This window comes from Pyxicephalus adspersus, chromosome 7 (genome assembly GCF_032062135.1).
Source record: "Pyxicephalus adspersus chromosome 7, UCB_Pads_2.0, whole genome shotgun sequence".
Classification (NCBI taxonomy): Eukaryota; Metazoa; Chordata; class Amphibia; order Anura; family Pyxicephalidae; genus Pyxicephalus; species Pyxicephalus adspersus.
In genome coordinates, this window is record NC_092864.1 from 42,072,749 (window position 1) to 42,092,803 (window position 20,055).

At 37.9% G+C, this 20,055-nt stretch overlaps 1 protein-coding gene across 20 annotated transcripts in view; it reads right to left on the reverse strand.

Annotated features, from left to right (window-relative positions):
- BAZ2B (bromodomain adjacent to zinc finger domain 2B) overlaps positions 1 to 20,055 on the reverse strand; it is a 185,077-nt gene that overhangs the window by 12,373 nt on the left and 152,649 nt on the right. For 7 of the 20 annotated variants that reach the window (XM_072418200.1, XM_072418211.1, XM_072418199.1 and 4 more), the window contains 13 exons: positions 17,875 to 18,085; positions 16,894 to 16,986; positions 16,749 to 16,810; positions 14,284 to 14,349; positions 10,782 to 10,847; positions 9,660 to 9,704; positions 9,204 to 9,236; positions 7,294 to 7,359; positions 5,688 to 5,828; positions 4,969 to 5,223; positions 3,272 to 3,486; positions 1,653 to 1,727; positions 427 to 661 (listed from right to left, as the gene is read on the reverse strand). In XM_072418200.1, coding sequence (XP_072274301.1) covers positions 427 to 661; positions 1,653 to 1,727; positions 3,272 to 3,486; positions 4,969 to 5,223; positions 5,688 to 5,828; positions 7,294 to 7,359; positions 9,204 to 9,236; positions 9,660 to 9,704; positions 10,782 to 10,847; positions 14,284 to 14,349; positions 16,749 to 16,810; positions 16,894 to 16,986; positions 17,875 to 18,085 — 1,563 coding nt within the window. The remainder of the gene's footprint in view (positions 1 to 426; positions 662 to 1,652; positions 1,728 to 3,271; positions 3,487 to 4,968; positions 5,224 to 5,687; positions 5,829 to 7,293; positions 7,360 to 9,203; positions 9,237 to 9,659; positions 9,705 to 10,781; positions 10,848 to 14,283; positions 14,350 to 16,748; positions 16,811 to 16,893; positions 16,987 to 17,874; positions 18,086 to 20,055) is intronic. The other 13 variants (XM_072418217.1, XM_072418201.1, XM_072418220.1 and 10 more) reach the window with 5 other exon arrangements.

A 20,055-nucleotide genomic window follows, 5' to 3' on the forward strand; every position in this document is an offset into this window, starting at 1 on the left:
GAAAATTCTGGTATCCAGATGGAGGCCTCCTGCTTTGGCCATCGTGTTTTGTGCAAGAAAATCCTTTATTGCTTTACATTCTTCTGTCACTGTTACTGTACATATTCAGAATTACCTATGCCCAATGTTCAGCAAATAGTTAACAAGTACTGATAAATGTTTACCAGAGGAATCAGAAAACAATTTGACTCTGTGTTCTTCAGACAGGATACTATGGGCTTCAAAACTGCCAAGTTACATGGATGTATTCTAATTCATGCTGAATGCATGTTGGGACATTTAGCGACAATCTTTGACAAGAGTCCAGAACTGTGCCAAAAAGGCTGTTTATTGAGCTTTGCCTGACTAGGCACCTTGTGTTTCAGTTCTGAAAAAGGTTTAAAACAGGTCCTGTATCATGCACTGATTTTATGCACATCCATATACCTCATCATCACACGTTTCTGATTTTTTCCCCTTTTTTTCCTCATCGTCATCTTCGTCATCATCGGCTGGATCATCGCTATCATCATCGTCATCATCATCATAATCACTGTCTGCACCCTTCCGTCTGCGTTTTCTGCCTGGTGTTGGGGTCCCTAAAGAGTGTTGTTCTTCTCCACCTTCATTTCCTGCAATAGAGTCTCGCTTTCCTGTCTTTTTAGCATGTATCATTCTCAGCCTATACGACATAAGCAAGACATGAAAAAGTCTGATTATTTAAACAGCACTGGCAAAAAGCAATCCTCAACCTTTTTAGCAGACTATTTCAGTTATTGCAACAATGGCTTCTAATAGTCTAACCCCCCAACCAGGATGCTTGCACAACACTTCCTCTCTCAGTAAAAAAAAAAAACTACGAAGAACTGGGTACAATAAGTTGGGAGTATGACCCATAAAATTGTAAACCCAATCTGACAGGATGCAGTTTGCAAAGAATCCTAAAATGAATTTGCACTGTGGAATACCATAAACTATCTATAAGCAGTTGGTAGGGGTGGGTTAATTACTGCTCCATGCATCAGCCACTACCTTCTTCATGCAGCAGTGCTACCTTCTGACGGGCCTGAAGGACCCCCCCCCCCCCCCCAAAACAAAAAACAAAAAAAAAACAATAGGTATTATGTGCTAGATCTCCATTACAGAGACATGGGTAAGGAATCAGGCTGCGTAAACCTGTAATTTTTATAGCTGGAAACATTCTTTTTATCTTTTATCTTTACGTTCTTCTATATTTTTCAGCAACAAAGAGTGACAGATGAATGAACCAGTGCTGTACACACAGTGTCGTTCTGTTCTATGCAGAAGGGCACATGAGCGGCACCCCACTGTGCTCTCCTCCCTTGACTTGTGTAGCGGGTTGTTCCACATTCATTGTGATGGATCCATGAATGACATCAGGTGACCACTGTACACATGTCAGATTTTTACCCAAGACAAACAACCATTCATATTGAGCGAGAATCATCTGTGTACATAGATCTCTTAAATTGCAGCAAAGTAAATGGTTCTTTATAAGAGTGTTTTGCCTTTCAGTGGACAAGCTAAGGCCTATGAATTAAAGGGTACAGTAAGAACCTCACCTCTAGAGATAAGCATCAAGCATTTTGTCATATAAGAGTAAAAAAAATGGGTTTAAAATTAATAATTAATGAAAATACAAAAAATCTTACTTGCGAAGCTTGCCTTCAACCATCCACTTATCTCTTCTTAGGTTGGACATGTGTTCTAAACTTTTATCTATTTCACTAAAAATGAAAACAGTGTTACTTCATGAAATTTTTTAAAATACTTTTAAAATATAGAAAAAAATATGTAATTAGAACACCGGACTACAAACAATTATATTTTTTTTTTATTCAAAGCCAGAGCAAAACGTCAATATTCAGAATATTTATAGTGTATCGAAACCAGAAAAATACATTTGTAACATATTGCAGTTCACTGTTGCACAAGTTGTAGCTGCATTACTTTTCTGGTTTTCTTTTATTTTCACTTGGTATTTGTGCCATTAACACACTTACAGTCCTAGGGTGGCTAGGCTTAGTAGTGTTGTCATCCTAGGCTGCTCCCCTGACTTGGACTACAAATATATATGTGATATACCGTAATTGATCACATTTTGTTCTTGGTTTACATATCTTTAAGTTTTACATAACATTACCTGGGACTAGAAGGTAAAGTAAGGTTTTTCAGTGACCTACTCTAATTTAGACTCTTTAAAACAATGTCACATCCCAAAATCTTTACAATAGAACAGAAAAAAAACAAACAAAATAGAATTTTCAGTAATAAGTGATTTGTATTGTTATTGATTTATATTCACTTATGCCTGAAAAGTCCTGTTTTGATTGTTAATTTCTATTCTATTACTTGGGACTAGATATAGAATGGATTTAGAAAGAAGGCATCTCATGTGCTGACTGTAACAGTATTTTAAGACTTTGATAACAAATTTATTTTAAAGCCACTGTGTTGCTGAGCTGGAAGTTTAAATATTTGCCAGCATAGTCAAGTGTCGACCTCCAGATTTCCTGCTGCACTTGGTGATTCTAAGCTATCTAAACATCAGGAGGTTACAGCTTACACAGTGGAAGCCTTGGAGGACATGAGTACAAAGTTGTTTTCCTAATTTATTCAAAAAATAAAGTGTTGTCCACATCCTTCTTTAATACAGGATTTTGTCTACAATGTAGATGCTTAAAAATACGTCAAGTTCAACTCCTTCAAAGTTTCAGGTTGAATGTAGGTTTGTAGGTTGAAGTTTGGGAAACATTGATCTTTTAATCCTTTTCTACCTTCCCTTGAAGCTATAGATGTAAATAGTGCAGCTTGTCTTCATGGCAGACACGTCCTCTAGAAGATGCTAAGAGTTTCTTGAGCCATTTGTGCCTTTGAGATCTGTTACCACCGAGATCAATAATCCTTTTTTGCTATCTGTAAGGATGCATTCTTTCACTGGCCAACAATGTAAGAGGTATTCTTTCCAATGACCACCAGACTTATGCACCATGAACTAGGCATACCATAAATATTGCCAATCAAACAATCCATTTTCAAATAGAAAGACATTACTATGACATAACAGGATCATTATTCTTCTCTCTCCCACCAACTTAATAAAGGTAGAGGAGAATACAGCAGGCCATGTGACCTTTATTAAAAATAATAATTTTAAGGCACAGATACTTTATATTTACTAAAAAATGTCATTGATTCTGTAGAAAGAAAAGAGATGTTATTATGGCAGAACCACAATCTCAGATATATGCTTTTAAAGACCTCTATTTACCTAACTAGACTTTTGCTGCAGGCAAGTTCATTGACGAGAAACGCAAAAACGGACGCCTTCTCAGCTGGTGTGTGCGCTTGGAAAGATTTGGTTTTAAGACTTTCTGTGAGCTCCGTCTGGCCGCAATGTGCTTCCATATAGATCTGAAGAATCTCAGAAACGTTGTCACGATTTATTCCAATATTCATTAAGTGTTCTCCAAGAGCTGTTTTAGCCTTAAAGAGAAAATAATGAGATATCAGAATGTATCTAGGCAGCACATAAATCGTATCTTGTGAACTAGTCTGCAATTAATATCATTTCATCATACTGACAAATTACGCTTGTGATTGCTGTAAATGTAAAGAGCTCAGAGTCTCACGGGAGAAAAGCTCTATAAAAATGTAATCATGATTATAATAAATAAAACACATACAATATCCTAAAGCCAATAATATACTTGACATTGTGTTTAAATGGGACATTATAATAATATTGTAATTGATTTACCAGTCCCCTTAAAGAGAAATGATTTTTATTGTATTTACCTGCTTGAATTACTAAAAGAATTAGTACATCTAAATTATGACACATTCTCAGATTTTCAATACGTTGCTGGAATGAATAACTCAATGGTTTATTATATTTTATGGAGCATCGGATAAAAAGATCTTTGCACCAGAGTTCCCAGCTTGACCCATCAACCAACTATAGGAGGGACCCACTCCCTATGTTTTATCAATGGATCTGACAGAGTGTTGAACCATAAAATCTTCCCAAGACATCAAAAAGGCTGTCATTTAGTAAACCAACTGCCACCCATAACAAAAACATCCATTTTATGTAGATTGATTGTTTAAATGGGAAAGTTACAGTACATCCAGATGACCGACCCCCCCACCAATTTAGGCAATATTGAAGCAGGGTGTCTGGGTATGTCAAAAAAAGTTCCCTCCTACAAATGACAAATGGGAACTAAAGTCCCACTTTACAAATTTAAAAATCAGGCAGGTGGCTATTGCAGAATGGCTCAGCCGATGTCCCTTCTACAATAACCCGACTTACCTGCCTGAATGCATCAGTGAAATGTGATGTTAACATGTGAAAAGTTAACATGTGCATGTGCAGCATCAGCTTTGGTTGCCAGGGCGGGACAGCAATCCTGGCTTCACTTGCATGTACCAGGGATAAATGAACTTTTATGTGCCTCTACGTGAGTTTGAACATTCCGGAACAGCCAATCTGGATGGCTGAAGGAGAAGAAGGAAGAAGAAGAAAGAAAGATGGCAGTGCCCTACAATGGAACAATGATAGGTGAATAGTGGGGCTTAAGTTCTGCTTTATAGCCTTAATCACCAGCAACGAACTGTCATATTTATCAAAATATCTTCAACACCAGAACTTACTCAAAGTGAAAATAGATGGTTTTGTATTACTTGCTGTCCTGCATTTAGTCCTCCTAAGTAGGGGCCTCTATCCAAAGGCTTTGGGCTTTTGTGAATGGCATCAGTTTGACATTAGCATGACACACTTTTAAGTTTATAACTAACAGGTGCATTTGATCTGCACTTGAACCAATTTTCATATGGCAATGCAAAACCCACTTGACACAAACAAAAGCCATCAGCACAGCCCTAAGGTTACTTGTGGTCATTGATAAACGCAACGTCCTTAACAATTACGTTCCCAGTAAGTATGTCCAGACACTGAAGTCTTACCTTGTAACCTGGTGGGACTCCGGGATCACACACAGCTGCAGACAGCAGCCTCACCAACAAATCTTGCACTTCTCCCATGCTATCCCCCATGTTTAATAAACCTTCTTGAAAGACGCTCAGGGATGGGATATCAGAATGAAGATCAAAGTCTAAAACTTTCCCAAAGTTCCGAAGGAATTGCACCACCATAAGGCAGTTTGAGAAAGTGGCACCGGAAAGGATCAGTCCTGGAATACGAGGTAAATCTGGCAAAGGCTACAAGAAAAGTAAATGTGGTATTGTTGTACATTAAATATATACAATATAAATCTAAAAGTTTATAAATAAAAGTTTACAAAAAGAAATTAACAACATGTCCTTCTAATAACATGAATAATTGTGGTTTTATTTTTATATGTACTACAGCTTGTTTGTTTAATACATGTTACTGAATTTCTGCTTTACAACCCACTTTCATGGCCAACATGCCAGGTGATAGTGGCTGCAGACCTCCATTCACTTCTACAATAAGGGTTCTGCTGGACTCTCTGCATGTCAGAGAGAGCCCACAATCTACAGATCATGAACACAGTTTTATAATGAGTTGGGGTCTGGAGACAACTGCCAATAGTTAAAGTGCAAAAGGCAAAACTATCCAAGAACATCCTACAGTTATATGGCTTTGTCACAAATAATAAACATAAATTCATCTGTAGGTGACAGTTCCTAAGCAAAGATACCTTTTGGTCAGCCAGACACATATCTTCAGTAGGCTTCTTCATCTCCTTGGCCAGCTCGAGTTCCAGCCGTCTCTGTTCCAGTTTACGCTCTTTATTCAACCTTTTCTCATCTTGCTTTTCTTGTTTCAAACGTTCTCTTTCCTTGAGGAAAAATAATACAACAATGTAACAGTGTCTCCATAATGTATGGAAAAAAGAAAAGAAGAATCTGGTTCTTTGCTCTGGGCAAGAGCAATTATTCCATCAGACACTTTTGATCATGATGTGCTGTGACTATAAAGGCCTGTACAGACATCAGATAGACGTTAGATGATTGTTGCTGGAAATGATTTTTAATTATAATTTCCAGTTATGAATGAATGAGCACTGTACACACAGCACCATTCTATTCTCATGAAAAAGGGAGGGGGGAGGATGAGTAAGCTGTACCCTGTTGTGCTCTCCTTTATAAAAATGCACAGTTTTTTTGTGTTGTTAGATTTTTGCTCGAGATGAGCATGATCATTCATCTCAGGCATACATCTGATGTGTACAAAGCTTAAGAACACCACCTACAGACACAGATGCTTTAATTAGGCTTATCACTAGCAAGAATTGCATTATTTAGTATAACAAACCATTAATTATCGATTTACAATTCAATCATACTTCAACAAATCGGTAATTGTATAGAAAACACACTGTCATTACAGAAATCTTAAACATGGGATGATGGCAATTCTTTAACATTTATCTGCAATTTGTTTTAGATATACATGTGAATGTGATCAGTTTAGGGTGTCTTAGACAGCTGCAGGTGCTTGTTTTCCCACAGAAAATGTGTCTAAGTTGTTGGGTCATTGCAAGCAGGCTTAACCCATAGCAAAAATAGAAGGCTTAAAGCAGAACTCCAGGCAGTTGAACTACTGATGAAGTCACCTCTCAGGTTTCTTATGTTGTTCCCTGCTAGAATTTGTGCTTGCAGTATACCTGGTTGGGCCCGATCCCAGGTACTGCCCTTTCTATGTCTGCATGCTGCTATACAGGGCATTACAAAAGGCTGAAATCAAGTCAGATTCAGATATCCTTACTGGTTTCCTGACCTGGAGTTCCAAAAATATATCTAGAGTCATCTTTAAAAGAAAATTTTCCTTTGCTGCTGTCACTGCCGCATTAGTTTACAATAGGCCCTGGCAATGGAACAAGTGGTATAAAATGACATTTTAGCACTATAGAGCAGTGAAAAATGTAAAATGTTATTAACCACAATTTAATTTAAAACAAACTTAAAAGATAACTCAAAATGTATACCCATGGAAAATACACTTTTCTTTACCAGTCATCTACATGGTATACACATCACTGAAAATGATATACTCTGAACCCATAATTTAGGAAGCAGCCTATGACTGCAATGAATTCCCAAATATCCTAAGGCTGCTCTGCCTATGACTTCCGTACAGAGCACAAAATGGCTCCAGCTTGGGAGTGTAGGTGACAGGCGTACATTAAATGTGATGCCTGACAGAACAATAAACTCATGAAGGTATGAAAAAAATTCTGTCAGGGAATTCTATCTAGAAAGGACATTTATCAGCTTCCCCGGTAATGCTGACACTGCATGTACCTCAGCCTTTTTACGAGCTTCCACAGCCTTCAAGAGCATTATGTGTTGTCTCCTTCTTTCTCTCTCCTGCAAAAACAGATAGAAGATGAGACAAAGCTCAAGCGAAACATAAAAAAAAAAAAAATTGGTGGACGTGAAGCTGAGAGCTGCAGATTTAGCACTGAGACAAGTCACAGTGAGTGCTATAAATACAAAGCATGTCAAGTTTGTGCATGTTTTAGTCGAGGTTTAGAAAGCGGGTACACAATCAAAAGCAGCAAATGTAAAGCAATGAATAATGAAGACTGTCGAAAACTGCACAACGTATACTGATGGTCACTTAATCTGTGATGCTTCTTAATAAGCCTAGCAAGTATGAAGGTTTATGTGAGCAAGGTGCTTTACATCTGTTTAGGTATAGTATTCCTACTCAGCTGCAGCCATTTTGTGTGGAGCCAAAGTTCTGGACATATGCAGGCTATCTATCTGTTCAGTAGTAATTCTGTGGTAAACTGTGAAATAATGTTATTTTATACACATATCAGGTACTTTAGAACTGTCTGACCCACTCAATGAGCCTGATTTATTAAAGCTTTTTCAAGGATGAAGAGAATATGCTTTCATTGGTGAATCTGGGTAATCCAGCAAACCTGGAATGGATTTCTTAAAAGTCTTTTGCTATTTGTTAGCAAGTGTTTTCAATCCTGGACCAGATCCATTCCAGGTTTGCTGGATCACCCAGCTTTACTGATGAAAGTGTATCCTCTCTAGCCTTTGAGAGCTTTAATAAATCAGGCCCAATGTGTTCACCTGAAGGTAGGCCAAATAGGCATGTGAAAGATAAACCTTCTGGGTAGCAGTTAATAAAAATGTATCACATGCTAGAAATACTTGAAATTTGCCAAAGCTCTATTTATAAAACAGTGAATCAGACATTCCCTTAAACACTCACTTTCAGGTCCATGTGTTTCAATAGCAGTAATTGATTCCCACCAAGGAATGTGTGAGGGAATGTCAGATTCCCTGCTGTATAAATAGAGCCTTTGGCCCTGTCCAGCCTCGGGGACTCAATGAAGGTAAATTGTTACCTACTTTGGTGAAGAAGTCCTTACATGGCCTAATATGTTGCATGTGTCTGGGATGATGGAATAAAAGCTCCATCTGAGTAAATGCTGGTAGATCTTAGTTTACTTTTTGGTATACTTACAACTCCTCGTAAATTTTTATAAACTTTACTTTGTTCCACAAAATGGCTGCTTAAGCTTTGCGTAGGTAAATTAAGTTATTTATCTCTTAAAGCCTGTCTACAGAGGCTAGGTTCAGAGGAGTCTACAAGTAGCGTTCCTTGAATTTGCTTACAGGCCAAGTGAAATAAATGAATAAATATATAAATATATACATGGCTGATTAACATGCATGAACGAAAAATAAAATTATAAGGATAATCCAACTGACTTGTTTTTTTGGATGCACTGCATAAAGTTACAAAAGCTTGCTTGCGGTTTTACAAAGGGTCAGGGTTTTTTTTAATGTATGTAGGCTTGAAATAAATATATTCGGTACAATGAGTAGCAGATGCTTCTCTGCTGGAATTTAGATGGGAAAATTACATTTCTTGCTATGCAAATGACCAATGGGAACAATGGCCCAAATCTATTCCTGCCAGCTTCCCAATGAATAGAAATGCAGCCTTTTTTTTAGTTAGCGGTGTGATGCAGCCTGAAACGCATTAGTCTTTCCTAGGTTAATTAGCAGATGTATGCAATGCACTGCACTGTTAAGCCATGCAGGGGGGAAGAATGTACAATGACAGCAGCCAGTGCTACACTTTATGCATTGCTAGGACAACCAGATCACAACCAAAAAATAAAAAGAAAGAAAATAAAAAAAAAATCACGATGCGGTGTTAAGACGTACAAAAATAAACATACCCATACCATATCTAGTCTATGCCTCTCCAACTCCTGGCAGAAAGAGTTGGCACATCATTATGAAACAGAAATAAATGCAGATTACACAATAACCATTTAAAAAAAAAATCAAATTACCCCAAAAGCCCCACAACCAAAGCAAGGCAGGTAATTCGTAAGCAGAAAATATTGGTGCAGTAATAATCACAAGGTACTTTATTGTTTTACTACTGGAAAGTATGTCCATATGCAGCAAGTGATAGCCAGTTGTCCAATCGCAGTGCCGGCTGCAGTTTTTAAAGCTGCGCCAATGTCTATAAGGAAGGTTTGAGGTATTTCCTGTACTTCCTGGTGAAAAGATGGCTACACATTGACTTAGCTTACAAAAGAGCTGCTAACAATGGGAAAGGACAAAAGGCAAACCATAAAAGTAATAAACAAACACATCTATAGTATTGTAATACTATGACTACAGACCTGGTGTTTCAGAAGAACTGCTTGTTGACGCCTCATTTCCTTCTCCTTAAAAAGAAAAAAACAGTAACATTCCTTGTAGCTCCGTATACACAGAAGAAACAAATTCAATGACATTTCCTTAAACAATCTAAACAGAACCACAAACATATAACTTTAACATCTTGACAATACAACATTTTAAACATGTAAGTTAATTCCAGCTTTGTTCAGCCATTTGGAGTGAGGAAAGAAAGCCTTGCATAGATTCAGAGCAGTAATATTCAGAGATAACGGAGCTTACACATGTCGAGGACTCCCTCCCTACCCCCATGTGACATTGTTAGGTCAACCATAAAGCACCAATGTTGTCACACGGAAAAAAAAGGTAGCAAGTTACGTGTTGCTCCATACCTGGAAGTACCAGATATGTTCTACAATCCCCATGGCTGAACATATTGAAGGAGGAGTAAAGGAAAGGTAAGTATATGCTGCTGAGGTGTGGGGCATTGAAGCAAATTTGGGCCTGCCAAAAAATTACTTTTTAAATGAGTATTATATTCTATAAAGCGGGACTAAAGTATAATAAAAAAGTGTATTTCCACTTTATATCAGCAGATGGCACTTTGTCCATTAAACAGTGTAACCTGCAGACAGGTCTTGTGTGTATCTATGGATTTATATTTCTGTACAAATAAAAGTAAGCTTATTCTCCATGTTTAACATAGTATATAAATACCCAGATCCCCTTTCTCAGTAAAATGTATTAATTTGGATTTGATAGATAACTCTACATGTGTAGATGCTCCATGTACGTGTGTGCACATAATTAGGCAAAAGCTCTGACAGTCTCATGTTTCATACATTGCATTTGCGTAACAGGATACATTTAAGGAGCACATAGAGCACAGGCATTTACTGAAGGTAAGAAAATGACTATACAGAGAAAAGAATGGAGATTTAGAAAATGTAAAACTATTTGGGTTCTTATGACTGCTTTAAAAAGATGATCTTATGCTTTTTTAATGAAGTTTTTTGAAATACCAATCAAATATTATACTTAGTATATATGTTTAAGGAACTCCTGCTGAATGAAGGTAGATATAGAGAAAAGATTCAAGAAGGATGCACTTTCTCTAAACTAACCTTTATACGTTTCTCGGCTTCCAATATTTTGGCATTTGCTGCATCTTCTTTCTTTTTCTTTTTAGCCTGTGCATGCAAAACAGGTCTCAAGGTCATGCAACAACACAAGTCCAGAGTGAGCAGCTTATCAGATGCTGGAGAAGAGCCACTTGCCCTTAGTGGGGAAGGGAGGGGGGGATAACAGAACAATACAGGACACAGCTCACAATACAACCCATCTTCTCCCGCATGCTAATGTGTGGTCTGGCTGCCATTTAAATAATGGGCGAGCAATGAAAGGTCAAACAGCCTTTATACTAACACACCACTGCTGGCACATCATTCTCAATCAAATTATAGGCATTGTTAGCTTAGGAAACAATATCTTTCAAAGCAAAAACCGGATTCCTGGTGACTTTAACCAACATTTATCAATCAGCCTACAAATGTTCTGAAACTTTATCTTATCACCTGACCCAACTTATCCACTTAAAATAAGAAAAAATCAAGATGTTTAAAATAGACCTGATCTAAGACTAAGTAATATGTAGGATGCCACTGCTGACATACTTTGAAAATGATGCTGGTTGCCAGGCTGTCATGCCAGTTCAGCGTCTTATTCTCTCTGCCATCGGGACATGCAAGCAGATCAGAAGTTCAGATTTTGCTCTGATTTTGCTACACATGGGTCTTAGAAACAGATGACATCAATGGCAGACCACATATTCCTTTTAGTACAGTTTTCCTCTAAGAGAACCAGTCAGTAAACACATAGTTATGTGAATATGAATTCACAGGAGGCACAGACATTTGGAGTAACGTTCTGCAGTATCCAGACACAGGGCACTATGAGAGCTTGTAGATACTACACCATTATATTGCCAGGGGATAAACTAGAAAGTTTTAAAAGGTTTTTTTTTATATTTCTAAAACTCATATTTTAGTTGGTGGGTGCTGGGGACTTCATGTTTCAGCTGCTAAGACTGCAAACCTTGGGGCTGTAGAAGGAGTCCCATTGTACTGGATTTTTAATTTATTGTATCTAAAGGAGAATGCAAAATAGCAACATGCAAAGGTAGATAGGAACAGAAACTGTGGAAGGGGGATCTCGCCACTGGTGTTGTCAATAAATATCAATAGAAGCTTATTTCCAGTTTCTCTTTACCTGTGATATCAATTATGGAGCCCATTCAGACTGCTCATCTTTGCTATAGTGAATTATTGCACACACTTTACTGTCTGTTAATGTGTGCTGCATTAAGGCGCAACTTTGGTTATAAGGAACCTATAGCATTTTTGTAAAGGTTTGCAAAGTTTTATTGTGCATACATTTTTAAAAAAAATCAAACCAATATGTCAACTCACAACTAAAATATCAGTTTCTGATTGATTTGGCCTTTCAAACAAAAGTTTTTTTTACTAGTCAACACTTATAAAATTATAGCTGGTCTCCTATAATCTTACTTTTATATTTTACATTTTGTATTCTCAAACTTTGTTTAAAACACCTTGGAAAATATTAGCAGGATAACCAAAGCTTGCTGGAGGTAGAGTAAAGCTACGTACACACGTCAGATTTTTATCGCCCGATAATCGGCATCGGCCAATTATCGGGCGAAAATCTGCCGTGTGTACAGTCGGTGTCGTCCATCGTCCGGACGACCGACCTGCCAGATCCACGGACGATGGACGACAGCCGATCGTAATGAAAGTGAAGGGGAGAGCGCGCAGCAGGGTGCCGCTCCGTCGCTCTCCCCCTCCCCTCTCCATAGAGCATGAACGGTGCTGTATGTACAGCACCGTACATGCATCGTGCACTCCCTTGTCGTTGGAAAGGATCGTGAAAGATCCTTTCCAACGACAAAAATTGGCAGTGTGTACGCAGCTTTAGTTAAAGAGAATTATTTATCAATATGTCACATGGCTCAGGTACACAAATTGGCAGCCTTGCTATTTATACTGAGTCTACTGCTATACATTACAGAGAACACCAGACTTGAGATTCCAAAGCAAACAAATCAGAATATGCTCATGGCCAGACCCATTTTCACAATTATGTATAGCCTGCAATGTAATTCTATATTAATAAAAACCTATACTATATGATATTCATAAAATGCAATAAAAAGTACATAAACTTATTTTTCACACTGAAAGACCATTTGATACTTTTGTATTTCTGTGTGCATTATCAGTTTACCCTGCAAATCTCCTCCACACTGATCTTAAACTCCTGATTATACTTATAATCCATATACACATGTGCACAGCTCTATTTAAACATCTCCCAGTACAACTTGTACTAGTCTATGGTAACACCCATGTGTACCTACTAATACTGGTTTTCAAAGCTAGCAATTCCTACATTGGGGTGCTGAGAAGAGAATGCTGGAATGTTTGTACTTCACATAATGTATTGACAGAGGAGGGTGGCTACAATACACATGCTTTGTGCAGGGCAAGCGTAGCCACCCCACAATAAAGAAGTGTTAGGTGGTGCTTGTTAGAATATATTTTGTTTGCATATAATGAACCCTGGGTGATCTAAATAAATGGTTGCCAACCTTTTAGGTTCTGTGGACCACTAAAATCACCGGCTCCTGACTGCGCATGCGTGGGGAGCCAGGTGTTACTCAAAGGGGGAGAAACCTCCCCCAGGGTGACATCATTATGACATAACCCCGCCCACTCTCCCATCACAGGCTCAGATTTGCGATGGGGCTGCCAATTTGCTCCCCGCGTTTGTGTCCAGGGACAGCCCGCCCACTTCCCTGAGCCTGGGAACTGTACTGGGGACATGGTCCGCGGCTCTGGTCAGTGCGTCCTCCCAGCGGGGTCTTTCTCCTGACCCCGCTCGGGGATGCGTCGGCCAGAGCCGCAGACCCACAAAATTTTCTCATGGGCCACCGGTTGGCGACCGCTGATTTAAATTATACCAGTGATGTAAAAGGTGAACAACAATCTTGTTTTAGTTTGGGTTTAGTGACTTTTTTTAGTGGATTGCAGCCAATAGATGTTTTTAGTTTTATTAGAGTGGGGAAAAGATAAACATTCTGTTAGTTTTTTATTGGAATGTTTCACATATTCTGGAAGATTACATCTTACTTCCTGTCCCAATACTACGACAGGAAATTGGGGAAAATATATTGTATAGGAATTCAGATAAAAGGAAAACCCTGGCAGGGGTTCTAACTCCTTGTAATGGTAAAAACAGCATTGCCTGAATCTCTATGGAGAGGTTTTACTCCATCCAGGTGACACACTTTAATCAGTATATTAATAACATTCTTTATGCATAAAATATGCAACAAGATAAACTAACATCTGTTGTTAGCAATATGAGCAACATTAGACAAACCTTGGAACATACATGCAACAGGTTAACCTTATTTCTGCAAACATAACACACCAGTTGCACAACACATGCTCATAAAGTGCAACACACAGCTGCACCTAAAGTGCTGTACCCAGAATGCACAGGGATAAAAACAAATAAAAAAAAAAAATAATAAGGTCTTGGTACCTCCAGGATCTGTTGGGCACGGAGCTCTTTTTCCATTCGGATCTGCTCAATTCTTTTTATTTTCTCCTACAATTGAAGATAAATATGTATCAATACCAGAACAATCAGTACAAAGAGAAGCAAACCCAAAAACTTTCTTACCCACTGGGTCAAGGCAAAAGTGAGAGGATTTTATATCCTTGAGGTTACCAGGATCTTATGGGGACACCAGGGCAAAGATGATGTCATTTATAGTAGATTTAAGATCTGAAGCATTACAGGATCTCATAGGAAGCCCCATGACATGACCCGTGCCATGGGAAAAATGAGTTGCATAACATAAGTATATTTTCGCTTTTCGACCTAATGTGCCATTTTTTTCTTTTCAAAAGTAATGCTGTTTTTTTTAACATGGGTGTTCCGGAATCTAAAAGTTAAGTGGACCTTGCTTTTAGATGCAGGGTTTGATTTGAATTAAAATTTACTTCCTTTCCCTATATGCTTTTGGAGGATACTCCAAAGCTTCAATTAACATTCAGTCTTAAGTGGCAAAACACCCAACTGCTACATAATACAATAAACAAAAATCACTTCTACATACTGAATATACTACCATGGCACACATATTTGTGAATAGTTTTACATACATTTACTTGAATTGTATTTAGTTTTTATTTTCAGCTTCTCCAAAAACATTGGACCTGATTTAATAAAGCTCTCCAATGCTGGAGAGGATACACTTACATCAGTGAAGCTGGGTGATCCAGCAAACTTTTCCCTTATCCCTGATCCAGCAAACATATCTCTTATAAATGTCCTTATACACAGTGAAGTTTGCTGACACACACTACACCATGGGCTTGATTTATTAAAGCTTTCCACTGGAGTAGATAAACTATCATGGGAGAACACGGGCAATCCAGCAATCCTGGTGCAGGATTAAAAATAATTGACAATTAATACCAAATGATTCCATATTTGCTAGGTCACCCAGTTTCTCACTGACAGTCTTAAACTGCTTATTTAAATTTGCTAGAAAATATCAAAAGGGGTGTTTTCTGCAATTTCTGGTAGTGTACCATACATTGCAATTGCTGTGCAGTGCAAGTCAGCAGGATGCATTGGGGTGCCATCATTGCCCTGGTGACACTCAAAACAAAAAAGTTGCAGTAAATCCTATCAGGACACACAAGCAGACAGCAAAAAAAACAAAAACAAACCATAACAGGGTTATAAATTAATCCAAAAAAGGCTTTTGATATTCATTTAGCCCTTATTCTGTGATGGAGATTCCCCCTAGTCCTGGTGTTCTGTCACATGTGATGCCTATTGTCTCCGGTATCACTGCTCACATTACAATCCTATGCCATATATAAATGAAGAGCGCATTTTACAATTACATTGGGGTCCCAGACAGTAGTGAATAAAGCCAACGAGGGTATTAAATCCTGAAAACCATATAAAACTGAAAAAAATGGCAGTCAATGGTCCTGGTGTTTAGTTTACCACATTTATATTCTTACTAGCTGATAACCTGACATATATATCTTATAATATACAGGAAAAGGAATCAAATAAATCTATACTGATTTCCTTGTCTACGGTGTTGTTTCATTTTTTTTTTTGCCTTTGATTGCACTCGGCCAATTGCCTTACGTTTTCTAGAAGGCATTTTTACAGGCCTTAAATTTGTAAAAAAGACAAAAAAAAGTATGTAAAAATATAGGCAAAAGGCACACTGTCACAGCGCTGTACAAAGATCAGCAGTGCACTCACATGAGTCTGAGACATATGTCTAGCATGTTTGGTTTAAATGTCTTGAAGCTTTTCCTACATGTATGGTGACATACACACACATACATACATACACACATACATACATACACACATACACACATACATACATACATACAATTTTTTATATATAGATTTATATAGTTCTGACATATACCATAGTGCTGTACAATGAAACACTGAGCTAGACCCATCAGTCTCTGTACAGATGAGCTGACACTCTAATGTCCCCCCACAGTCACGCACTATTATTATACATTTATATACCTCTGACATATACCACAGCACTGTACAAAGATCAGCGGTGTCATATGTCTAGCAGTTTGTTTTAAATGTCTTGATGCGTTTCTAAGTGATGGTGGAACATAGCAAGTTTGGTTGAAATGTCTCCATGCATTTCCTAGTGATGACATACACACATCCAAATATAGCTCTGACATATAGCACAGCGCTGTACAAAGATGACTGGTGCACCCACAGCAGCACTCACACAGTCTCAGTCATATGTATAGCAAGTTTGGTTGAAATGCATTACAAATAAAAACATATTAGGTTTTTTAGGATATTTTTCTCACTATTTCTGAAAGGGAAAGCTTTTTCTTTCAGCCCCCTACCCAGTACAATGTTAGTACCCACTGTCACTCATTATACTCATTATACACCCCTCTTTTGCACCCTCTTTTGCACATTACCTGTTGTTTCATCATCTTTATCTGTTCTTTCTGCTTGCGCTTTTCTTCGGCAGCCATGATAGCTGTAAAGAAGCGATAATACATTACAGAGGAGACAATGTGCTGCAGGCAAGACTGTAAAACAAGACAAGCACCATGTTTATACCTTGCTGTTTTTTCGCCTCTTTTGCAGCTCGGACCTGCTCTTGCTTTTGTAGCTTTCGAAGAAGTTTTATTTGAGCTGCTTGTCTAGCAATTTCTGTAACCAGAGCACAAACAAATAAACCAAACAATTTAAAATTTTGCTTTCTGACTTTGTGCCCACAATGTGTATGCCTCAAATTAGACTTCCAATGACTCTTTAAATTTATATAGGTAATTCGGGACAGGTGAGGGGTACGCTATGCTGGGAGATAGGCTTTAATTTACCTAATTACAAAGTTATTTTTCAGTATTTTTAAATCTGCAGCTTTTATGAAAATAGGACATGCAAAGAGGGTGCAGGAAAACCCTGTTACAGGGTGACAACACTCTCTAATTACATTGTTGTCACCCTGTCACAAACTCTTCCAATATAGACTACCTGTTGCTGTGCTGATGCATATTGCACAGCTTACCATGTTGTCACCACAGGGGAAACCCCCTCTGAACAAAGACAATGAGTCCATGAATGTAAAGTCTAGTCAACAAAGGATGAAGGATATGTGATTATCAAGCAGCAGTATCTAATTCCTGGACACAATTCTATAAATCCTAATATGGCCAAGTCCTTTAAGTTCATGGTTGCCTGCAGCAGACTGATGACGTTCTAGAGAGATTTCCTCTCAGGCCAAGGCACAGTCACTTACTGGAGTTCATATATGGCCTTTTATTTTTTTCTGAAAAGTGAAACTTATCATTGTGGTGTGGCAGAAATTCATTCACATAGGTCACACAAAGAGGTGTCTATGGAGGGCAACATGAAAAGGAACACCCTGAGCTGATGATAAAATACCAGTTTGTGCGAAAACAGGGCTTTATTTCCACACCAAAACAATATTTTTCTACAGTTAATAAAGATTTTTAGATGAAACTGTAAATGAGAAATTTAAAACAATTAAATAATCCATCTATCTTTGTAAAGTGGGCCTAGTTGGTAGAAACGTACCTTGCGCCTGCAGCTTCCGTAACAGTTTGGCCTCCTCATTGACAACAAATTCTGTGCCACCTACATTAGGTGGTCGTCCTTTTCTTCGCCGCATCCTCGATTCTTCTCTAGCCAGCTGTCTCTCTGGATTTGGCGGGCGCCCTCTCCGTCCTTCCATCGATCTGATACGTGGGACAATCTCCTCCTCTTTCAGGAGACACCACTGCATTCCCTTGAAATAGAAAGGGTATGGAAATGAACATAAGGATAAAAAAAGAAAACAGCAAAATATTGTTTGGCTGTATGTTTCCATATTTTACTACTATATTTTATTTTTTTTCCTGCATTTTATAGAAGCATGAAAAATTAGGAGCGCTAAAGTACTGTAAAAAAAAGGTAAAAACCAGACAAAAATGTATTCAATAAAAAAGAATCCATTCTCTATTAGGATTTAGTGCTGACCTTTTTTTCAGTAGTTGGGTTTCTGCCCCATCCCACAGGTCTATAATAATGGTGTCATGTTCCCTCAGCTGGAAGGCCACAGCAACCCCTCTTACAGGCTTTCCAATTGCAACAGCCAGTTCCAGGTGCTTTGCCAGCAAAAAAGGATTCGTTCATTCCCCATCTCTTCCAACAATGCAAAGAAAGCAAGTTGTATCTTCAGGTCAAGTACAAGTAAACTGTCATTTCCAACAAACTCTGCCATTCTGCCAATATGTTTCACTTAAGGCTTTGTCCTGAAGGGCCACATAAAGGCCAGGATTTTCATTAAAACATTTTCTCACTCGGTAATTACTTTATTACATTTACTGCTGTAAAAATGTGTGTGTATCCTGGCCCTCGAGGACATGAGTTGGATATTAATAGCTTAGTCTTTGACTAACAATGTATGAACATGGACTTGCAGTGCTGCAGCTCACTATTTGTAGATTGTTTACTTTACCAACATATAAGTGGAAAAACTTTGAAGATACTATGTTGTGGCTGCAAAAAGTATTTCATCTATTTCCTCAAAAAAAAGATTTTGGCTTGGTCAATGTTATATGAGGGGTGTAACTTATAAGCAAATCAGCAGACTTGGAGGGATACCTAACAACTCGAGTGGGTGTACACGATTAGTATAGAGTATGAGCAGAGATTCTGCTGAAGTGGCGGAGTATGAGTATAGAGTATGAGCAGAATTCTGCTGAAGTGGCAGAGTATGAGTATAGAGTATGAGCAGAGATTCTGCTGGAGCTGGCAGAGTATGAGTATAGAGTATCATTTGATGGTCAACATTTCTATTGAACAAATCAAATCAGAATGAAATTTTAATATAGTCAATTTATGTTTGGAAGGCATTAGCTTGTGGTCTAATCCAGCTTTAAACAGGAAGATCATGCAGCTATCATGCCAAGTATATGGCTGTAGAAAAGTGGGTGTCACAATTATTTTTCTTTCTAGCCTTTCATCCTAATGCTTTCACCTAATTTACATTTTATGAATTCATTTGATAAATAGTAAAGCACAAGGGAGCTGACTTGGGTTTCCTAAATAAGATTTGCCTGTGTAGTTAATTGGAACAACTTGCCTTTTTTTTACTGTTTTAACGGAACATAAAAATGCAAAGTGATTCTCGTCGCAGGCATGCAGTTACCATTAACAAAGAGCACTGACATAGTTTTGAATTTTAAACTCCATTTCTATGTTCATACAAAGGATAATACGTCTTAATATTACCAGTGTCATACTACAAATATATTTGTTCAAACACCACTGCTGAAAAAGCAATGATCCTAAGACAAATATTACTTACATTATTACTGTTATGTTTACCTCCCTTCAATACCAGAACATTTTTTATATATTTTAGAGATGAGACAGTTTACATGTCAATTATTCTGTTTTTTTCCCTACATCTAACTAAATCTAACATTTTTTTAAAGCTTGTTAAGGTTTTATTTTGGTGCTATATGCCGACTTCTAGTTTCACACAAAGGCTTTGAATTTTTTTTTGTTGTTTTAGTTGTCAATCTACCCTAATGAAATGGTATTATTTAGAGATGAACTTCGGGAGGATATAAAAGACAAAATAAGGCAGCTTTGTATTCAATAACACATTACTATGTACCAGGCAGGCAGAACCTGCATTTGAATTAATATTAATCAATATCAATACCTTTTACAAAACTGTGTACATCTGATGTCAGATAGGGGACAAGG